We start from the raw sequence: 23,072 nt of genomic DNA, 5'->3' as shown, positions 1-23,072 counted from the left end.
ATCAATATGTAGAAACACTTTTAACTCACTTGGTTCTGATCCTAGGGCTTGAAATCATTTCCTGAGCATTGGACTTCAGCTATTTTGTCTCAAGTGTAGCACTCTAGTACACAGCTCTACCTCCATATTTTTGGAGATTTATTGGCAATAGGCATCTCACAAAGTTTCCTGTGTGAGCTGACTGTAAACTATGACATTCCCATCTGAGCTATATTAGACTCTAGGTTTATAGGATAACCTAGCTGGAACTCAACCAGGTAGAAACTTAAAGGGTGACTTTTGCCAATTTATGTGTGTGAAAAATTATTAGGATCAGATCCAACTCACCTCTGTAGTTTCAATGGACCACTGTACCATATCTTCAGATAAAGAAAGTTGATTGCCATGTGGAGCATATGGAGAAAACTTTCCTACTTTCACCTCAAGTTCAAGACCCTCTGGAAAATTCCAAACATTCATAATGTCATACTCTGGCTCCAATTTCCTTTGCTTGTCCAAAATTTCTTGATATCCAATAGAATTGTAAAACTTGTTATTCTTCAGAAAAGTGTGCAGCTAAAAGTAGACACATCTTATGGTCAAGTGTATTCCAGAGTTAAGACAGAAAGCAAAATATTCAAAGCTCCTGATTGCCTTTAATCTCTGATTCTGAATTTGAGAATAGTAGAGATAACTAGTGAAGTATCGCAGAAGAAAATCTATGGAGGAATCAAAATAATCTTTGTGAAAAAATAATCTATCCTGATCACTCAGAAAAAGAGGAAGACTTTCAGAAAAATTCACTCCACTCTTTTGTGAATTTCTATGGTTTGTGCTTGCTAAATATGTACTACTTAAAGTTGAATGAAACTCAGTCACTTATGAAAAACATGAGGAATTGGTTTCAGGAAGTCATCCTTTGCTATGACTGAAGAAACTCATAGGGAAAAGCTGAATTCACAGATTTTAAAACATGAGCTATGAACATGTTGATATTATTCGTAACTAATGGGTTCATAAACAGGGTGCAGGTGGTTCAAGGATGTAATATCAGCTAATCAGGAGGCTCACATCAGAAGATCATGCTTCCAAGCAGGCTGGTGCAGAAAGGGCAGTGAGAATTTTTTATCCAATACACTTTTCAGAAAATGTCAGAAGTTTTGCTATGCTGAAGTGGTTGTGTGCTAACCTTAAACACAGACTCAGGGATCTACCCAGCAACTGTGTTCAAGCCCCCTGCACTGGTCAAAATTAATTTTTAGAAAGATGGAATATATTTTATCCTTGTTATAGGCCTGTTCTTTTCTTCAGAGCATATCCCCACATGTCTAGAATACATCAACGAAATTGAAACATAAAGAATTCATAGGGTTTGGAAAAGCAACTGAAATATTTAATGTTGTAAATGTGACTATACATTTGTTCAATTTTGTACTTCCAGTAGTTTCTCACAATAGAAAGGAAAATGCTTAAGAGTTGAAAAAATTACTTCAAATACTGAAATATATACCCATTAATATCAGCAAGACAGATATGTATGACATAGGAATATAAATATATATATTTGGTGTGTATATATATATATGTTTGTATATATACACATGCCATATATATAAACAAAAACCCACATGTACACATACAGAACTACTTAATTTCATACAGTAAGAAACTCCTCTAGCAAGTGCCTTTGCTCATGGTTTGTGTACTCCAACATAGAAGAACTTACCTGAGTAGAGGAAGGCAATTCTCCTTTTCTATTTCCCATTGTTTGAACTTCTGTTTGATGAAGAAGCATCTCATGGAGAGCCTGAGCCACAGCATACACACCGTTGTATATATTGTAACTGTCTACAGACATAGTCACGTCAAAACTATGCCCAGGTAACCAATCCAAAGAGGCATCATGAGCACAGTTGTCCCATGTTACACAGTCAGACACAGAATCAGAGCAATTAAAAGAGAGAAACCACAGCCTCGCAAGAAAAATGTCTTCTGGGTATTTGGAAGGCTTAACTGCCTTGACAAAATCTGTGAATCCAGAAACAACTACATGATGGTGTGTAAAAATAAGAGGTACATGCAATGATCCTATCATGAAATATCTCCTTTGCAGGGTGAAATCCCACTGAGAGTTCATGATACAAACTTTCCCATGTGTAATAATTTGCTCAATATATATCATAAAAATCATCAGTGAATTATTATCACCATATATGATGAGGACACTTGCTGAAGATAGATTAATATAACGATTAACTGTTATGTGGTTATATGCATCTTGGGTGGCGATCACTAGCTCATAGGCTACACAAACTCTGTTCTTGGCCATCTCTACTTTCAATTCAGCAAGAATCTTTGCCCCATTATCATCTTGTGTGGTCAATAGTCCCACCCAGCTCCAGCTGAAGTGAAGCAGTAAGGAGACCATAGCAGTGGCTATTGATGTGTCCTTTGGTGCCATCTGATAGAGAGCAGGAAACTTGTTATGGTCACTCAGGCCATGATCAAAAGGCCCAAAGGTAAACTAAAGGGAATGAAAATTGCATGTTGTGTGAACGAGAATATTGCCATGAATCACTATCTCAGTCTCAGCCTTTATTTTTTATTTTTTTGCAATTGAAAGAAATTTTCTTTATTTTATTTTTATTGTGAAAATTCTGTACAGAGGGGTAAAAATTACATGGGCAAGATAATGAGTAAATTTCTTATCCTCCTCTTTTGTTGTATCTTCCTCTTTGGTTTCCCCTTCCCATCTCTTCCCATCCCTCCCCTGCCCCGCCACCCAATCCTCCTCCCCCACACCAAAGTTTTAAAGTTGGTTTTTCCACAGAATGACTTGATCATCCCATTGTTGCAATGCATCCACCTGTATCCCTAGCTAACTGATTTGTTTTTTCCCTTCCGCTCCACAAATTATACCAACCTCAAATACAATGAAAGCAGGAGTTATACCATGTGGGAGGGACATACAAAGTAACAAATAAATAGTCTTATAAATGTGTTCGAAACAATCACCTAAATAAACAGTTGAATACATATCTTAAGGATCATTTCCCTAACATCAACTTATCTGAACTTTTCTGCTTGACTCAAACATGTACTAGTTATAGACCCAAAGAAACTTACATCTCCTTGTTTCTCTTATTTACAATCTCACTCTTGAACTCTGTTAAGAACTAGTTGAAGTATTTGGAACGTAAGATTGTTTTTTAGTTTTAGAAAAAATAATTTGTTTTTGAATAGCTGTGTATTTGTAAAATATTTTTTAGTTTTTGTCACTGTTTCCCATCAACACTTCCTATTTGTAACGCCACACACTCCCCAACTTTCAAAATTCCATTTTGACCCATGCCCATTGAATATTATGTTGTATTCCTCCACTCAACCTTTTCCTTTTCTTCTGTATTATTCCCTTAAAACCTATCCCACTCAGACAAGATATGCTTCACCTTTTTTTGGTGTTCATTTTTCACACTGTCATTAGATCAGAAAAGTTACACTATGGAGTTCCACCTTTATATATATCCTATGTTAGTCAGCTTAATAAAGTGTATGTACATATACATATATACACATTATACATACATATATATGTGTGTGCAATGGCTATTTGACTATTCCATATTTATTTCATGTAATATATTCATATTTTAGATGTAACTCTCACATTTGTGAGGATATGGCTACACTTTCTTATTCTGATCCTATTTATTTTGTTCAAAATATTATTTTCTCTGTGTGTGTGTGTATGTGTGTGTGTGTGTGTGTGTGTGTGTGTGTTTACACATCAATGCCAGTACAGGGGTCCACACTCATACACTCTTGCACTTCTTTGGGCATTTTCCTTAAGACTTATTCTATACCAATGGAGTCACACATTCATCTTATGCTCCGTGTAGGTTAATTGGAGATACAAGTTTTCTGATTAGCTAGGATTACTTTTGTGTGCTATCAATAACCTTCTCAACATAACTTCACACTGCAAAGTCATCTTGCATTTCCTGATTTATAAAAGAAAATTATTCATAGAGATTGAAACAATAAATTATCCAATTATTTGCTCAAATCTTTCACCTCTTCTTTCAAAATGATTAAAATTATATTTCTGACTACCATTAAGTAATTACACTTTGATATCACAAAATCTGATTTATTTGTGAATCCAGTCTCTTCCTATCATTCTCTTCTAACATCTGAAATGGCATGAATTTAGACATTTTTATATACTTGCACACCTTCCACTCTCACCTGTGGAAATCTGTAGAGTCCAAGCAATGTCCCAATCTGGTCAGATACTACTCCTGATGGTCCTGTAAGTACTGCTATAGAACTGCTTCCTCTCACGCAGGAATAGTTTGGAATCTTATACTTCCCAAAGAGACAAATGAAGGGATTCTTAAACATTGTCCAAGAATTGAAGTGAACATCATAGACATTAAATCCCAGAGTCAGGTTATGTAAAAGATCAGGGTTTTTGTTGATCTCCTCTATAGCAAAAGCCAAGGCCAAAACATACTGATAGTTCTTGAAGATAAACCTGCATAATGACCAAAGAAATTTTGAAGAAGTATTTCATATCTTAAAACGTCAATATACCAAATGCTTGCTTCTTTGTCAAAGAAAAAGTTAAAATAATACCCCAATTAGAATGGAATGTAAATGTAGTCTCCTATACTTACATATAGAATTCAGATACTTATTTAAGTTGAGGGAGAGCTTGTTTTCCTCCTTACTACATGCATCATAGCAAAAGGCTGCTGTGTGTTGGATTAAGTTTTCATGAGGCAGGAAATGTTGTGTTTCTTTACATTAGTGCAACTAGTTAACCTGTATGGAAAATATTTCTCGTGTTTTCAATCACCCAGTTTATGTTTTGTGTTTATAGGGTAGGTCAGGCTAACTAAGGAATGTTTAATTTAAGTGCAGTATTCAGAAGCAAAGGGTTATTTATGAATGATACTATAGCAAGGTATGTTTACAGACACAACATATGGAATAGTTCTTACTGATAACAACCAGGAAAAGAGCAGACCTATAAGGGGAGAGATATTTATTTTTCTTTATGTAACAAAACAAAAGGTATGAATCTAATTTTACGGAATTCATTTTGGAGAGAGAAACTACTTACTTGAAGGTTGAGGAAAGAATTGTAGGTATGCTTAGCCTAGAATTTCCAGTTCCAAGACCTCCATGATAAAATGTTGATCACTATTCTCTTCCCAATATATTTAAATTGAGACTCTCAAAAGGAACCAAAGTAGCAAAATAAAGAGGAACAAAGTATTCTTCATTCTTTCTTTCTCCAAGTCCTGTCTGTGTGCACCAAATATGTGTGAATCTGTGTTTTTTTGTGTTTATGTGCACGCTTGCAAGTGTGAATATTATAAAGAAATTAATATAGTAAAATCAACTGGTATTGTTTAAATGGAAACAATGAAGGCATGTTGGTAATGGAATGAAAGGACCAACTTGTTCATTATATGCTGTAGGTATATGTGAAGTGATCATGAAAGCCTATCATATTCTGAAATGTTATAAACAGAAGAAAATAGTGAGCTTGAGAAAAATCTAATTGCACATACACATATGGAGGAATAAAATGCAGGAATGAAGATGTGTTAAACAGCTTTTTTCAAAAGTTGAATAGAGTATTTTCAACAAAGCAAAAACAAATGTAGAGATACCTACAAAGTAAAAGGCTTAAAGGTGAACGTATAATCAATATTTTGATTAATCTTGGGGCAGAAATCTGGGCCTGGGAGCTATCTCTCAGCTCAAGGCTAGCACTTTATCACTTGAGACACAGCACCACTTCTAGGTTGTTCTGCTTATGAGATGCTGAGGAATTGAACCCAGGGCCTCATGCATGTGAGGCAAGCACACTACCAATAAGCCAACTTCCCAGCCAAGGATAACCAAATTATTGAACATAACATCTACAGTAGCCTGTCTAAGCATGAAGCACTCACAAGTTAACTACATATACAGGATGATTTTCTAAATTAGAATAGAAATGGGACCCATATGCTATATGTGTGCACCCATTTTCATAACAGCTAACTCCTCAGCAGAGTCCATATAAGTCAAGAGAGCATGGCAAGAGATCTTTACAATTCTGAAGATTAAAAAAACTAAATCCACCAAGATTATATCCACCAAGATTATTAGCACCTAGCAAAGTTACCCTGTAGAAACAAAGGAAGGATAAAGATGTTCTCAGAGAAGCACAGTTAAGAGAATTTATCTACACTAAACTCTTCCTACAAGAAATACTAAAGTAAGTTTTTCAGACCACAGAACAGAACCATTAAAGAACAAGAAAAAATACGTGAATGTATAACTTCTTTCCTGTCAACACAATCAAAGCTGAATACAACCAAATGAGTCACAGAAAATAAACTCATGGAAACTAAGCAATTCATTGATGAGACTTCAGCAGTTTTTTTGAAGAGAGAGATAAAAATCAAAATTTAATTGATTCTGGGATTCAATGTGAAAGAACAACTAAAATATCAACTCCTTTGGCACACAGCCAAGGTAAATCTCAGAAGACGATTCAAGTCTTTCATCAACAAATTAGAAAAATCTCAAATCAACACCTCAATGATGCACATCAATGCAGACATGACACTTCCAAGAAGATGGTGGCATCATCACAAGCAAACTCCTTAGATGCATCTAAGAAAAACAGCTGCGGGCGCTGGTGGCTCACGCCTGTAATCCTAGCTACTCAGGAGGCTGAGATCTGAGGATCGAGGTTCAAAGCCAGCCCGGGCAGGAGAGACCGTGAGACTCCTATCTCCAATAAACCACCAGAAAACCTGAAGTGGCGCTGTAGCTCAAGTAGTAGAGCACTTGCCTTGAGCTGAAGAGCTGAGGTACAGAGCCCAGGCCCAGAGTTCAAGCCCCCACGACCAACAAAAAAAAAAAGAAAAGAAAAGAAAAGAAAAAGAAAAACAGCTATTTAGATTCCCTGCATCCATTTTACCTCAAAAGAGACAAAAAAAATCGAACATTAAAGAGATGGGGACTCATTCAAATACATAAGAAATCTCACAACATAAACACAGAGCAGAATACAACAAGACAACATGCAGACCACTGCTGAGTGGCTGCAACCTTTGCCCCTAGCCTTCTCAGGCAGCCCAGGGAGACCCAGACATGAAGTGCCACAGATCAAATCTTAAACAGAGAACCATGTGATACTGACAAAATCACACAGCAAACACTAATCCTAGAAACACAAAGATAGAAACAAGGGCAGACATGCAAATCAGCTTGCAGACCCTTAAGGAGTGGCTGCTGCTACTGCCACACCACACAAAGGAGCAGAGAGACACCACAGAACAAGGGTATGGAGAAATAGAAAGAGGAGATTGATAATGCCACATCCAGAAACAGGGGCCCCTCAATAAGACTTCTGCTGCCCAGGTCAAAGCTGTTTGAGCTCAGAATCTGTTTGTGCCTGCTCAGAGACTGCTTCCATGGAGGAAGAGTTCCAGGTGGTCACCTACATTGCCCATAAAAATGAATACAATTGAAATGGCAACAAAGCCTCCAATTCAGGAAAAGCCCAGGAGCAGATGCATTCATAGAAGGAATCTTTAAGTCTTCGAATAGGAACTCACTCCCATGCTTCTCAAACTCTTCAATGAAACAGAAAGGGAAAGTTCACTACCAAAATCTTCCTATGAAACCAACATAACACTTATCCCCAAACCAGATAGGAACCCATCAGTAAAAGAGAACTATAGACCCATTTCTCGAATAGACGTTGATGTAAAATGTCTCAACAAAATTCGGGCCAACCAAATTCAATAAGTAATAAAAAATACCATTCCTTATGTTCAAATTGAATTCATTCCAGGATTGCTAACCTGGTTCCATATACACAAGTCAATTGATGTAATTCAACACAGGAACAGACATAAAGATGAGAAGCACGAGTTCCGGGAAGATGGCAGAGGAGAAGCTATAATCTGAACAAGCTCTCGCATAGAAAGCAGTTTTAGAGTTCCAGTGAACAGTCCTAAGGCAGAGAATAACACCAAGTGTGCCATCACAGGACAGAGAGTTAGACAAGAGAGGGGAAGCCAAGGCAAAAAGACACTTCTGAGTGCTCGCCATCCGCCACCGCGGCGGTGGCGGCGGCAGGGTCACAATCGGCGGAGACTGCAGCCGGGGCCATACCTGAGCGCTCACACAGAGAGTCCAGGACGAAGGAGCCAGACGCAGTGGGCGAGCGGATTCTACTCAACACCAGCAAGAACCAACAAAGAGCGGACATCTTCATCCTGCAGCTTGCAGACCAGAGACGACCCAGGATCCAAGACTCGACATGAGTAGAAGCCCGACGTCCTCACTCCTTCTCAGGGAGCAGAGGAGGGAAGGCCACCCCTCCCCCCCCAGGACCAGTGATCTCCATCTTGGATACCGACAAAGCTCGGAGGAGCTGCCAGCTCCAACCCAGGCCTTGGAATAAAACGAGTCATTTAGCAGGTCACAAGAACTTAACAGCGAAGTGACCTGCCAGACTCGGCTCTATCCAGGGAAAAGTCACCCAGCTCAGGCGCCAGTCATTGGAGTGGCTTCCCTCACTGGGTAACCAGAGCCAGAGGCTGCCGCTCCCTCTAGCAGCCTCAACAATCAATTGAAAAACAGAATCCCTGGCTGGGCTCTGGGAGATTTTTTTTTTGCACAAAACAGCCCCAGGAAAAAGCTACTGATTGTTGAAAGGCCTCAACTCTACCCAGAACATAGCCTCACCACTGCATCCCCCTCTTTTGTGATTCTCAAAGCAGATCACCCTCCTAGAAAACTAAGCTGGGAGGGGGATCTCAAAATCTTGGGTAAAGCAGAGCATTTTTCTGCCTCTTCCAACAAACCGACTTAAGAAACCAATCAAGCCACAGGACCTCAAGCTGACCAGAGACTCCAACAAAAGGCTGGTTACAGACAAAAGGGAGATACAGGATTCTTCCCACCCCTTCTCCCCCCCCAAAAAAAAATCAAAGGACTTTTTTTTTCTTTTTTTTTTCTTCTTTTCTTTTTTATTCTTTGTTTTTTGTTTTTTGTTATCTTATATATATATAAAAATTTTTTCTCTTCTAAAACTTTTATTAATCTTTAATTTTTGCCTCTTCTGAAAAAATAATTGATTTCCAGTAACTTTTTTTTTCTTTCTCTTATAATTTTTATTTTAGGAATATGTGAATGAGCGTTTTCCGTTCTTTTCTTATCTTCTTTGCCTTTTTCTTTCTTTCTTAATTATCTTTTTGTTTTTTTGTCTAGCTCTACTGAACTTCTGATCTTTTCTTCTCCCTTTCCCATCCTTAAAGTTTTTCACATCTCCTCTATGTCCCTTCCTTTCCCTCAACATATACACATTCCTCTCTAAATAGATGGTCTTTTAATCTCTATAATAACAATAATTTTAACATTTCTATTTTTTTTCTGGTCTCTTTTCATTCCCCTATCCCTCTCTTCTTTTTCTCTCTCTCTCTACTTGCATCCTACCCAACCCATTTCCTACATTGTGATTAGGAACTAGTTAACTCTCCCTGTGCCTCCCCACACCAATCTATTCCTATTTTTTAGCCACATCTCTCCCTAATCCTAATAATTTCTGGTTTTGCAAATTCTTTTCTGCGGTTCGAAGTCCTTTAAAATATAGTTGTTTGATGTTGAATAGATGTATCTGTTGAACTAGATTGTACCTGTAGACTATTGACTGTACAAATGCAAACTGGTTGATGGTTGCCTTAAGATAGAGTTCTAGCACAAAACTGGTGCTATCTTCATCTCAAATGGGCAGAGTAAGCCGGAAAAACACAAGAAAAATGGCAAATTCGGGTATCTCAATTCCCAATCTTGATAATCAGGGGTCAGATCAGATAATGAACAATCCAGAGGAGAATTCCCAAATAGCTCTACAAACACTGGTGACAAACATGATAAATGAGAAGTTTGACAACGTACAAAGGACTCTGTATGAGCGTGATAGGGAGAGAGAGGAGGCATCCCAGAAGTTTATACAGGAATATCATAAGCGTGAGGAAGCTACTCAAAAACTGATACAGGATTTGCGTGAACAACTTGAGAATACTCAAATAGAAAGGGAGGAATGGCGTGAGCAGGCTGAGAACACTCAAAGAGAACTGCAGGAATCCCACGAACGTGAGGAAGCTAAACAAAGAGTAATACAGGAATTGAGAGAACAGGTAGAGAACACACAAAGATCACTAAAGGCATCCATAGAATCCATTAACAAAGAGCTGAAGGAAGTCAGGGAGACCACAAAGGGAATGCTGAATGGAACCCAACAGAAGGAATGGGAGTCCAAAGAAACCATATCCAATCAACTAAGTGATTTGAGGACAAAAACTGAACACCAAATTAAGGAAGTAAAGAGATTCATACAAGACCTAAAACAGAGCTTCAACAAAGAACTTGAAGCCATCAAAGCTGACCAATTAGAAGGAAAAGAGATAAAAAACAAAGTAGAGAGTCTTGACAGCAGGTTAGACCATGCAGAAGATCAAATCTCAGGGATTGAAGACAGCCTAGATATTATAGAGAAAGAACATACAACCATCCAAGACAAGTCTAGCAAATATGATAGATCTATCCAACACTTGGAAGACACCATCAGAAGGCCTAATATAAGGATAATGGGTGTAGAGAAACATCTAGAAACAGAAGTTAATGGCTTAGGTAATTTATTTAACAGGATCCTAACAGAGAACTTCCCAAACATGCAAAAAGATAGGCCTATTCAGATACAAGAAGCCTTTAGAACCCCAAATAGACCAGACCGGAATAGGATATCCCACTGTCACATTATAATCCACACAGGATCAACTCAGAACAAGGAAAAGATCCTTAAAGCTGTCAGGGAGAAAAGGGTAATCACCTATAAAGGGAAACCAATTAGAATCACCTCAGATTTCTCAGCAGAGACAATCAAAACAAGAAGAGCCTGGAATGAAGTATGCCATGCCCTAAAAACAAACAACTATCAACCAAGAATACTGTACCCTGGTAAGCTCTCCTTCATAACTGAAGGCCAAATAAAAACCTTCCACAGCAAAGAAAAATTGAAACAATACATCTCCACCAAACCAGCCCTACAAAAAAATCTTAAAGATGTCCTACACATAGAAAACCAAGAAGACCACAAGAAAGGCCAACAAACTGCACCCAAACTGAGAATCCAAGAACCATAGGAAGAACCCAGTTTTCGCAGCCCCCAAGAAGGTAGATAACATGGCAGGAACTCCCAAATACCTCTCAGTCCTATCTCTTAACGTTAACGGAATGTACTCTCCAATTAAGCGACATAGACTGTCTAGTTGGATTAAAAAACAAGACCCTTCTATCTGCTGCCTGCAGGAGTCACATCTTGCCCATAAAAACAAACACATTTTCAATGTTAAAGGCTGGAACAAAATCTACCAAGCAAACGGCCCTCATAAACAGGCGTGAGTTGCAATCCTAATATCAGATAAAATAGACTTCAAATTAAAAATCATGAGAAGAGATAAAGAAGGTCGCTACATCCTAATTAAAGGATCTCTCCTTCAGGAGGATATTACAATTCTAAATATCTATTGGCCAAACAATGGAGCACCCAAATTTATCAAAGAAACACTACTTTCCTTCAAATCCCATATAGATCCAAAGACATTAATTGTTGGGGATTTTAACACACCACTCTCCCCACTAGACAGATCAACTCAGCAAAAACTCAACAGAGAAACCGCAGATCTAAACAGCTGCATAGATCAACTAGACTTAACAGACATTTACCGAACATTTCACCCAGCAGCATCAGAATACACGTTCTTCTCAACAGCACATGGAACGTTTTCTAAAATAGACCACATTCCAGGCCACAAAGCAAATTTGTCTAAATTCAGAAACATTGAAGTTATACCTTGCATTCTCTCTGACCACAAGGGAATAAAATTAGAACTCAACACCAAAAAAAAGCCACCAAGGAAAGTCCGGTATCACATGGAGGCTGAACAACACACTGCTGAATCAAGAGTGGGTCATGGAAGAGATTAGAAAGGAAATTCAAATGTTCATGCTATTCAACAAAAATGAACACACAAATTACCAGCTCCTCTGGGACACAGCAAAGGCAGTACTCAGAGGCAAGTTTATAGCTCTGAGCTCCTACATCAACAAATTGGAGAGATCTGAAACTAGCAATTTAATGACACATCTAAACCTCCTTGAAAAAGAGCAGCAAGATAAACCCCAATCCAGTAGAGGGAAAGAAATAATCAAAATTAAATCAGAATTAAATGAATTAGAATCCAAAAAAACTATAGAAAGAATCAACAAAACAAAGAGTTGGTTCTTCGAAAAACTTAACAAAATTGACAGACCCTTAGCAAATCTTATCAGAAAAAGAAGAGAACACACCCAAATTAATAAACTCAGAGATGAGAATGGAAACATCACCATGGAAACAACCAAGATTCCGAACATTATAAGGGAATACTTCTCAAAACTTTATGCTAATAAGTTTGAGAACTTGACAGAAATGGACCTCTTCCTAGCAAATATTGACATGCCAAAACTAAACCAAGATGAGTTAAACTATCTTAACAGGTCCATATCAAGCATTGAAATAGAAACAGCAATAAGAGACCTCCCAGCTAAGAAAAGTCCAGGACCAGATGGTTTTACAGTGGAATTTTACAAGGCCTTCAAAGCAGAGCTCACACCAATTCTCCTCCAACTCTTCAATGAAATTGAAAGAGAAAGCTCACTACCGAACACATTCTATGAAGCCATCATAGCCCTCATCCCAAACCCAGGCAGGGACTCATCAAAGAAAGAGTATTATAGACCCATCTCTTTGATGAACATTGATGCAAAACTCCTCAACAAAATTTTGGCAAATCGATTTCAACAATTCATCCAAAAAATCATACACCATGATCAAACAGGATTCATTTCAGGGATGCAAAGCTGGTTCAATATACGCAAATCAATTAATATTATTCATCACATCAACAGGAGCAAGAATAAGAACCACATGGTTATCTCAATAGACGCAGAAAAAGCATTTGACAAGATCCAACACCCCTTTATGATGAAGGTTTTGGAAAAAATAGGAATCCATGGAACATTCCTCAATACAATAAAGGCTGTATATGACAAACCTACAGCCAGCATTATACTCAATGGTGAAAAACTAAAGCCATTTCCTCTTAACTCAGGAACAAGACAAGGATGCCCACTCTCTCCACTTCTCTTCAATCTAGTATTAGAATGCCTAGCTACAGCAATAAGACAAGATGCAGACATAAAGGGGATACAAATAGGGAAAGAAGAAATAAAACTTTCCCTCTTTGCAGATGACATGATCTTGTATTTAAAGAATCCCATAGACTCCACTCCCAAATTACTCAAGCTGATTCAAAACTTTGGCAATGTAGCAGGTTATAAAATTAACCCCCCAAAATCAATGGCTTTTCTGTATGCCAACAATGAGAAAAGTGTGGCTGAAATTAGGAAAGCAACTCCATTGTAATAGATCCACAAAAAATAAAATACCTAGGAATTAACTTTACTAAAGAAGTGAAGGACTTCTATGATGAAAACTTTAAAATCTTAAAAAAGGAAATCAACACAGAACTTAAAAAATGGCAAAACCTCCCATGCTCCTGGATTGGCAAGATTAACATCGTGAAAATGGCAATACTTCCCAAGGCTATCTACAAATTCAACGCGATACCTATCAAAATTCCACCCTCATTCTTCAAGGACCTAGAAGACGCAATCCAAAAATTTATATGGAAAAATAAAAAACCCCGAATAGCAAAAACGCTCCTCAATGGAAAGAACACTGCTGGAGGAATATCAATAACAAATTTCAAACTCTACTATAAAGCCATAGTAATCAAAACAACTTGGTATTGGCATAAGAACAGACCTCAGGACCAATGGAATAGAATTGAAAACCCAGAAATGAACTTACAGACCTATAGCTATCTAATCTTCGATAAGGAAGCTAAAACAAGAGAATGGAAGAAAGACAGCCTCTTCAGTAAATGGTGCTGGCAAAATTGGTTAACTACATGTAGAAAACTAAAGCTAGATCCTTATATATCACCCTGCACCAGAATCAACTCGAAATGGATCAAAGACCTTGAACTCAAAGCAGACACTCTGAAAACATTACAGGATGGAATAGGAGAAACCCTAGGTCTCCTTGGCTCAGGCCGAAATTTTCTGAATAGAAACCCGGAAACACAAGAAATCAAAGAAAGGTTGGACAAATGGGATTGCATAAGGTTGCAGAGCTTCTGCAGGGCAAATGACATAGCTAGCAAGATCAATAGAAAGCCCACGGATTGGGAGAAGATCTTTACTAACCATACAACGGACAAGGGTCTCATATCTAAAATATACTTGGAACTCAAAAAATTAAACCACCCAACAACAAATCCTCCAAGAAACAACTGCCCAATAAATGAGTGGGCGAAAGACTTAAAGAGAAGCTTCTCTGAAGAAGAAAGAAGGATGGCCAATAGACACATGAAGAAATGTTCAACATCCCTAGCCATAAAAGAAATGCAAATCAAAACAACATTGAGATATCACCTCACTCCAGTTAGAACAGCAAAAATCAAGAACTCTAACAACAACAGATGCTGGAGGGGATGTGGACAGAAAGGAACCTTACTTCATTGTTGGTGGGAATGTAAACTTGTTCAACCACTTTGGAAAGCAGTATGGTGGTTCCTCAAAAGACTTCACATAGATCTCCCCTATGATCCAGCAATCCCACTTTTGGGCATTTACCCAAATGTTTACAAACAAGACCACACTAAAGCTACCAGCAGAACTATGTTTATTGCAGCATTATTTACCATAGGTAAGATATGGGACCAACCCAGATGACCATCAGTAGATGAATGCATCAAGAAAATGTGGTATATATACACAATGGAATTCTATGCCTCCATCAGAAAGAATGACATTTCACCATTTGTTAGGAAATGGAAAGATTTGGAAAGAATTATGTTAAGTGAAGTAAGCCAGGCCCTAAGAAACATAGGTCCCATGGTTTCCCTTATTTGCAATATCTAGTATAGGTATGAGTCAAGCGGAAAAGGTCAGATAATGTGATGTTAGGAAAACGAACCCTTAAATATGTATTTTAATATTTTCATTTCTTTCATGCATGTGTTTCTAACGCATTTATAAGATTATTTCTTTGTTGCTTTGTATGTCCCTCCCCCACAGTGTAACCCCCGCTTTCACTTTACTTGATGTCAGTATAACATGTGGAGGAGATGGGGACAAACAAGTCGTTTAAGGATTCAGGTTGACCTGTTGCAACAAGGAGAATTACAAAATGTCATGTCAAAGCAAGATTTACAATGTCGGTGGGGGGAGGGGGGGTATGATTGGGTGGGGTGGTGGGGGGAGGCTGGGCAGGGAGGTGAAGGGTAAACAAAGGAGGAGGCTGCAATGCTTGGTAAGAAATGTATGCATTATCCTGCCCATGTAATTGTAACCCCTCTGTACAGTATGTTCTCAAATAAAATAAAATAAAATTTAAAAAATGAAAAAAAAGATGAGAAGCACATGATCTTTTTAATATATTCAGAAAAATGATTTGACGAGATTCAACACCAAACTACCTGATAAAATGTCTAGAAACCTATGAATCCATGGAAAGTTCCTCAACATAATAAAGGTTATCTGTGCCAAACCTAGAGCTATCATTATACTTCATGGAAAAATTTAAAGCCATTCCCTCTAAATGCAGAACACAAGGATGACTTCTCTCTGCATTCCTATTGAACATACTGCTGGGATACCTCGGAAGGGAAATGAGGCAAGAGAAACACATAAATGGCATCCAGATAAGGAAGATGAGGTAAAGGTATCCCTCTTGGTGAGCAATAAAATTCTGTACTTAAAGAATCATATAGAATTCCGCACCCTAAGCTACTTGAGTTGATTCAAACTGTGGCAAAAGAAAAAGCTCTGAAATCTAACAACAAAAATCGATAGCATTCATCTGTTCCAACAATGAGAAGAGTGAAACTGAAATCAAGAAAGAAACACAATTTGTAACAGCCTCACAAAATACTTAGGAATTAACCAAAGATGGCAAGGATCTATATTGTGAATTTTTAAAAAAAAATCTTATAAGGACATTGAAGCTGACTTAAGGAAATGGAAAAACATACCATGCTCCTGGTTTGGAAGAATTAATATCATAAAAATAGCAATTCTGCCCAGAGCAATATACAAATTCACTGCAATACCAATAAAAATATCTGTAACTTTCTTCAAAGAATTAGAGAAATCAATCAAAATACTCATATGGAATAATAAAGATCGTGAATAGCAATAAAGACATCTTTAGCAGGAGGAACAGTACTGGAGGAATATCAGTACCAAAGTCAAAGCGTTATTAGAAAACCATAGTAATAAACACATCTTGGTACTGGCAAAACAATAGGCCTGAAACCCAATGAAACAGAACAGAAGATGCAGAAACAATCCCACAAACATATAGGCACTTAATATTTGATAAGAGAGACAAAAACACAGCTTTCAAGAAAGATAGCCTCTTACAGAAACAGTGCTGTCAAAACTGGCCATCTACATGCAAAAAAACAGAGGCTTTATACCCATATATCACATTGTACCAGAATCAACTTTAAATGGACCACATAGCTTATTGTGAGGACAGACACTGTGAAAATATTACAGGAATTACTAGGGAAACACCTAAGTCTTCTAGCCACAAAGTAAAACAACCTAAACAAAGATACATAATCACAGCAAATCAAAGAAAGCCTGGATAAATGGGACTGTATTGAACTGAATAGATTCTGAGTATCAAGGGACAATACTAGGAAGATATATGAACAGAGCACAGAATGGTAGAAAATCTTGACTGGTTATACATCAGATAAAGAGGTCATATCTAACAAATACTTAGAGCTAAAATTTAGCAAGACAGAAGGAAACTCCCAAACTCAATAACCCAAGAGACTTAAGAGAGACTGCTCAGAGGAAGAAAATCATGGTGAATAGATACATGAAGTAGTGTGTCCAACACCTCAGAAAACATCATATTTGTCTTTCATTTGTTTCTGCTGTGGAATCAAAGTCCAAGGCTTGAATACTTGGAATAACTGTGCAGGGTATATGTATCTATAAAGTGTACATTCATTATTAATGTCAAAAATTAATATGTAATCCAAAATTAAGAAAAAGAGAATTTCAAGCCCCATGACTAATAAAAAAATAAAAGAAAAAGAGGGAGTGGGGTTGGAGGTATGGGTACGAATTTTAAACAGGGTGACATGGTACAAGGGACACTATATTCATAAACGGATCTGATGAATGGCAACATTTTGTACTACCACCAAAAGAAAATAAAATTTTAGAAATTTTCAAACTTACTGCTGAGAGTGATTATACAAGTGAGTTTATAGGTTCTAACAATGTAACTATGGCAGACAAATATTACACATAATGCTTATGAAGAGAAAATATTAGTAACATATCTAGTAATTTCCATAGAACAATTTAAAATTAAATATTTAAGTTACAAATGAAGAGAAGAATACAATGTAGTTGCCATTTTCATTTGTATAACTTTAATATATTTTCTTTAAAAATGTTTTATATTTTTTATTTTTAAGATACTGTATAGAGGTGTTAAAGTTACATGAATAAGGTAAAGATTATATTTCCTACTGAGCATTAAAATATTTTTTATTTTAATTTTATTGCAAGGAGATATACAGAGTGGGTACAGTTTTATAAGTAAGGTAGTGAGTATATATCTTGTCTAACTTGTTACCCCTTCTCATCTTAAAATATTAAGTGAAAAAGTTTCATTAAAATTTAAATGAAAAGATTTCATTATAACATGTCTCTCATTCACTTATGAATTTGATCATAGTCCTGTACTACCTGTGTATGCATATTTTCTTTTCTTTTCTCCTTAGCATCACAGGTAGTTGTCATCATTCCAAAAGAGATTGTTTTAATCTATTTTAAGTTTCACAAGTAACACAAAATCTGTAGCAGACAAATAAATCTCAAAATCCAAAAGTCCAAAAGTAAGTATTATTGAACTCAATAAACAATGACATCTGTGAAAGAGGAAGCATAGAAGAAGATTCAGTAAACCTGGAGAAGAAGTTACATAATGAAAACAGTGTGACATGATCTGTAAATGACTGGGAATGGAAAGGCAGTAAATTCTTCCAGTAAGATTTAGAATGGCTAATTAATAAAATCTCCAGTCCAAACAAAAGGTTGATTCCAAGAAATTCAATTCACGTTCAATGAATGGCCTTCAATGAGAGTAAGAAAATAATGTAAGCCAGACCCAGAGAAACAGAAGTTTCATGGTTTCTCTGAGTGTCGTAGCTAGAATGTACTTATAGATCTACAAGTAAATGAAAAATGGTAAAAAAAAAAAGAGAGAGAGAGAGAGAGATAACAACAACAAAAACCTTGCATGTCATAAATTGTACAGGTCTATAGGCATTCCCCACGGTGAGAACAAGGAGAACGTACTCAAAGAGAAATACAAAGATGTAATACCTATGTGTATGTGATTATAAAAAATAATATTTTTCAAAAAAGAACTCCAGGAAATGGGAACAAAAGAGATTTTTTCTTTATCAATGTTTTTGTGGGCATGGGGTCACAGAAATGGGGGAACAAAGGGTAAACAAATACAGCAGTGCTACTCACTAAACACTATGTTGAAAATAAGCTATGGATCTGGAAGGTGAGGATGGGAGAGAAACATAGCGAGAGAAAGGGTGACGTTGTTCGAAAAGAAATGTTGTCTTCATCTTACTTATATAACTGTAACCTCTCTGTACATCATCTTCATAATAGCAATAAACAATACATCAAAGAGAAAATGGAGTGGAAGAAGGTAGTCCATGTAAATGAAAAGGAAAAGTAGGCAGAATTATCCTTATCATATCACATCAAACAGATTTTAATCAAAACAACCAAATGTGCCAAGTTTGTAATGCGATGATGAAGCAATCAAATCAACCAGACAACATATCAATTGTAAAAGTATGCTAACTCATTATCAAAGCACTTAACTCTATAAAAGCAGGCTTTGAGCTAATCCTCCATACAATAATAGCTGAAGATTTCCTAGAGAGACATTTAGACCAAGTAAACAGGGAGGTATCAAAATTAAATTTCACCCTTGGTTAGATGAGCCTCACATCCACCTACAGAAGGTTTCACCCAATGTCTGAATAATCCATCTCTCATCAACATATTGAGCATTCTCCAGAAGAGATGGGATACAACACAAAACAGCCAGATTTTAAAAGTATGGAAAGTAAATTGAACTCACCTATGAACCACACTGTGATAAGGCTAGAAATTAACAAGAAAAACACTGAAAGAAAATACCCCCATAACATCTAAATGAAATGCCTTGTTTCTCAGTCAGAAACAAAGAATTTAATTTAATTAAGACCATTCAACGTAATTAAATGATTAGTACGTATTAAAGGATTTCTTCTTCAAAGCATATGTCAAGAAGTTTTCTGAACTTTGGAACAATATCAGAATCTATCAATCAATCAATCAGTCTCTCTCTCTGTCTCTCTGTCTCTGTCTCTCTCTCTCTCTCTTTATATATATATATATATATATATATATATATATATATAAAGAGCAATGAAATGAAATTGTAACAACCTTTATTGAAATCAGGAATAGAGATGCTATATTAGAGAACCTATTCGTCACCTCAAGGAGCTAGAAAAATAAAACCAAAATTAGTAGAAGGAATGAAATAATGAAAATGAAAAAGAACTATAGACTAAAAAAATAAATAAAAGACTAGAAACAATCAATAAAGCCAAAAGGAGGTACTACAAGAACAATAGGGTGATATAACCGAAGTAAAGCAACAAAATACCATATATCAACCTACACTTCCTATTGTTCTGGATGCCAGAATCAGTATAGTGAAAGTACCTGTACTAGTGCAAAACCATGTACAGAAGATTCAATACAATCTATATCAAAATTTCTAAGGAAGAACAAATGTAACACTGCTGTACACATGACAATGTTGGAACTGATCTGTATAGCTTGATGGGGGGTTGGGGGAAAGGGAAAAAATAGGAGAAAATTGAGGAAAGGGGTAACAAAGGTGGCAATATTAGCAACTTAACACAAGTACTTAAATATGTTCTGGAAAATTAAAAGAATGAAACAGCAAAACATGGGGAAGTAGTGTGGAATATAAAGAATAAGTAACGCCAGACAGTAGTGCTTCACACGTTTATTCTCAACTACTCATAAGGCTGAGACTTGAGGATCATGTTTTCAAGGCAGCTTGGGCAGAGATATCTGTGAGTCTGTTATCTCCATTTAACTACGAAAAGATGCCAGAAGTGGAGCTGTGCCTCAAATGCTAGAGCACTAGCCTTCAACAAAAATGTTCAGGAACAGCCCACAGGCCCTGAGTCCCCAGGACCAGCATGAAAGTAAGAAAGATAAACATATCAGTGACATATAAAATGCATCCATGTATTTTCTATAGCACAGAAGAGAGTAATTCCTATCCTGAGATCTCTGCTCTCAATTTTGGGCAGCTGCCTCTGGCTATAGTTTTCATACCAGCACTTAAAAACCAGTAACAATGATAAAGGTAATTATATATTTTTTGCAATAAAAATCAGATAGTTTGAGAGAATTCCTTGACATTCTGTGCAATCATTTTTCTTTTCTTTTCTCTTTTATTATACCACTTATTAGTGAGACTCTAAGTTATAGACAAAAAACTTAAAGAACTTGCATGTGCACAAGTGGAAAGGATTAATATTGGGAATATAAAATTCTCCCACAAGAAATCTTTCACAATGCGGAGCTGTCTGGTAACCCTGGATGGTAGAGGATATCTGACATGAAACAGGACCAAAATACATAGTTTGGAACAGTAACTGCTTGTGTACACAAAGAATGTGTGACTGTATAAGTGTGTGTGCACATGAGTATGTGTGTTTGTGCCTGTTCTAGGGCATGAAATCAGTGCCTAGCCTCTTCATTTTCCACAGTGACAGGTGAAATGGAGGAGACACAGGTATGCTGTAGAAAAGAAAAGAGCTTATGGATATGGAAAGGAGAAACTACTTGGAAGGAAATGGAGCCCTCTCCTGCCAGCATGCAGATAATCAGTCTATAAGAGATGTAAGGCAAAATAATGAAATTGAGCTGCTCCTCGAGCAATGAGAAAGGAGGTCAGTAGAGGGGACACAGAGATCATTGATGTGCACACCCAGAGTTCCCTCACCCATGGAACGTGCTCAGAATAAAATAGTAATAGAGTTAAAATCTGAAATTACTTACAACTTGTTGTCTTCTTGCCTAGAAGAATGGCTGTTACTGTGATCTATTCCCAAAGTGCACAGGGGCATAATCCCAGTTATCATCACATCTCCATCCATGTGTGCTCGCTGCTTCATTGTAGAAAAGCAGGTAGTGTCAGCCAAGGACCTGACAGGGAGGGGAAGATGGAGAAAGAGAATTATTAAAGTGAAAATATACATCCCTGAAGCATCTGACAAGCAGAAATTCTGGCTGGAATGGAGGATCACAATTTCACAGCTATTCTTATATCTTTCTATATGTGCATATGTGTCTTTGTTGACAGAGACCTACACTATAGCTTGCCTCTAATTAAAGTCTCTCTGAGTCTTCAGAAGTAATGTGTAATAATATTCCCAGGGGCTATGCATTAGTAGCCTTCATCAAGGAGAAAAACACGTTAGAAACATGTTTTCAGATTTGCCTTCTTCAGTGCAGGTGCTGTGATTTCATCCAAACCACAGATAGTGAGACCCCAGAGATGGAGTTTTGCTAGTTGTAATTCGTACAAAGTTTGTGTCAAGAAAGTATTTGCATGAAAGTTATTTGGGATGATGCAACTGAATTGTATGAGATAATGCCATATCATGTGAATGGTGAAATGGCCAGAAAAAATGTATGTCTCTGAGTTGTCAACTGTATTATGAGTGCATTATAGTTAAGAATGTCAATTAAAATGACCAAATCCAGGCAAATATCCTCTCTTTATATCTCGTAGTTTCAACACAATAAAAATGCCAGGAGTGTCCAGAGGAAGACGGTAGAGGAGAAGGGGGGAGCTAATCAAGCTGTCATATAGAAAGCGGTTTTAAGTAATATAATTCATCCTATCAACAAGAGCAAGGACTAGAACCACCTGATTATATCAAAAGATGCAGAAAAAGCATCTGACAAAATCCAACACCATTTTATGTTGAAAGCTCTTGAAAAAGTAGGGATCCATGGAACATTCCTTAATATAAAAAAGCTGTATATTACAAACCTACAGCCACCATTATACTTAATGGTAAAAAAATAAGTCATTTCCTCTAAACTCAGGAATAAGTTAATGATGTCCACTCTCTCCACTTCTCTTCAATTTATTATTAGAATTCCCAGGTCAGCAATAAGACAAGATGTAAACTTAAAGAGGATCGAAATGGGGAAAGATGAAATAAAAGTCTCCCTCTTTACAGATGACATGATCTTGTATTTAAAGAATCCCACGGACTCCACTCATAAATTACTCAAGCTGATTCAAAACTTTGGCAAAGTAGCAGGGTATAAAATTAACCCTCAAAAATAAGTGGCTTTTCTCTCTGCCAACAACGAGAAGAGTTCAGCTAAAATCAGGAATGCAATTCCTTCTTTTGTAACTATAGAAGTGAAGAATCTCTACGATGAAAATTTTAAAAACTTGGAAAAAGAAAACAAAGCAGAACTTCGGAAAAGGGAAAATCCTCCCATGATCCTGGATTGGAAGGATCAACATCATGACAATGGCAATATTTCCAAAGGCTATCTACACATTCAATGTGATACCTATCAATATCCCAACCTCATTTTTCAAGAACATAGAAGAAGCAATCCAAAATTGCATATACAACAATAAAAGACCTCAAATAGCAAAAATGATCCTTAACAGAAAGAATAGTGCTGGAGGAAGATCCATATCAAATTTGAAACTCTACCACAAA

At 36.9% G+C, this 23,072-nt stretch overlaps 1 protein-coding gene across 1 annotated transcript in view; it reads right to left on the bottom strand.

Annotated features, from left to right (window-relative positions):
* LOC138813688 (vomeronasal type-2 receptor 116-like) overlaps positions 1 to 23,072 on the bottom strand; it is a 29,956-nt gene that overhangs the window by 2,552 nt on the left and 4,332 nt on the right. Inside the window, exons 2-6 of the mRNA XM_070002075.1 lie at positions 21,379 to 21,525; positions 8,088 to 8,228; positions 4,228 to 4,516; positions 1,706 to 2,503; positions 328 to 555 (exon numbers count right to left, since the gene is read on the bottom strand). Of these exons, the coding sequence (XP_069858176.1) occupies positions 328 to 555; positions 1,706 to 2,503; positions 4,228 to 4,516; positions 8,088 to 8,228; positions 21,379 to 21,525 (1,603 nt within the window). The remainder of the gene's footprint in view (positions 1 to 327; positions 556 to 1,705; positions 2,504 to 4,227; positions 4,517 to 8,087; positions 8,229 to 21,378; positions 21,526 to 23,072) is intronic.

The sequence above is a fragment of the Dipodomys merriami genome, unplaced genomic scaffold (genome assembly GCF_024711535.1).
Source record: "Dipodomys merriami isolate MVZ:Mamm:240054 unplaced genomic scaffold, mDipMer1.0.p SCAF_6, whole genome shotgun sequence".
Taxonomy (NCBI): domain Eukaryota; kingdom Metazoa; phylum Chordata; class Mammalia; order Rodentia; family Heteromyidae; genus Dipodomys; species Dipodomys merriami.
This window is presented reverse-complemented; position numbering and strand designations above follow the sequence as displayed.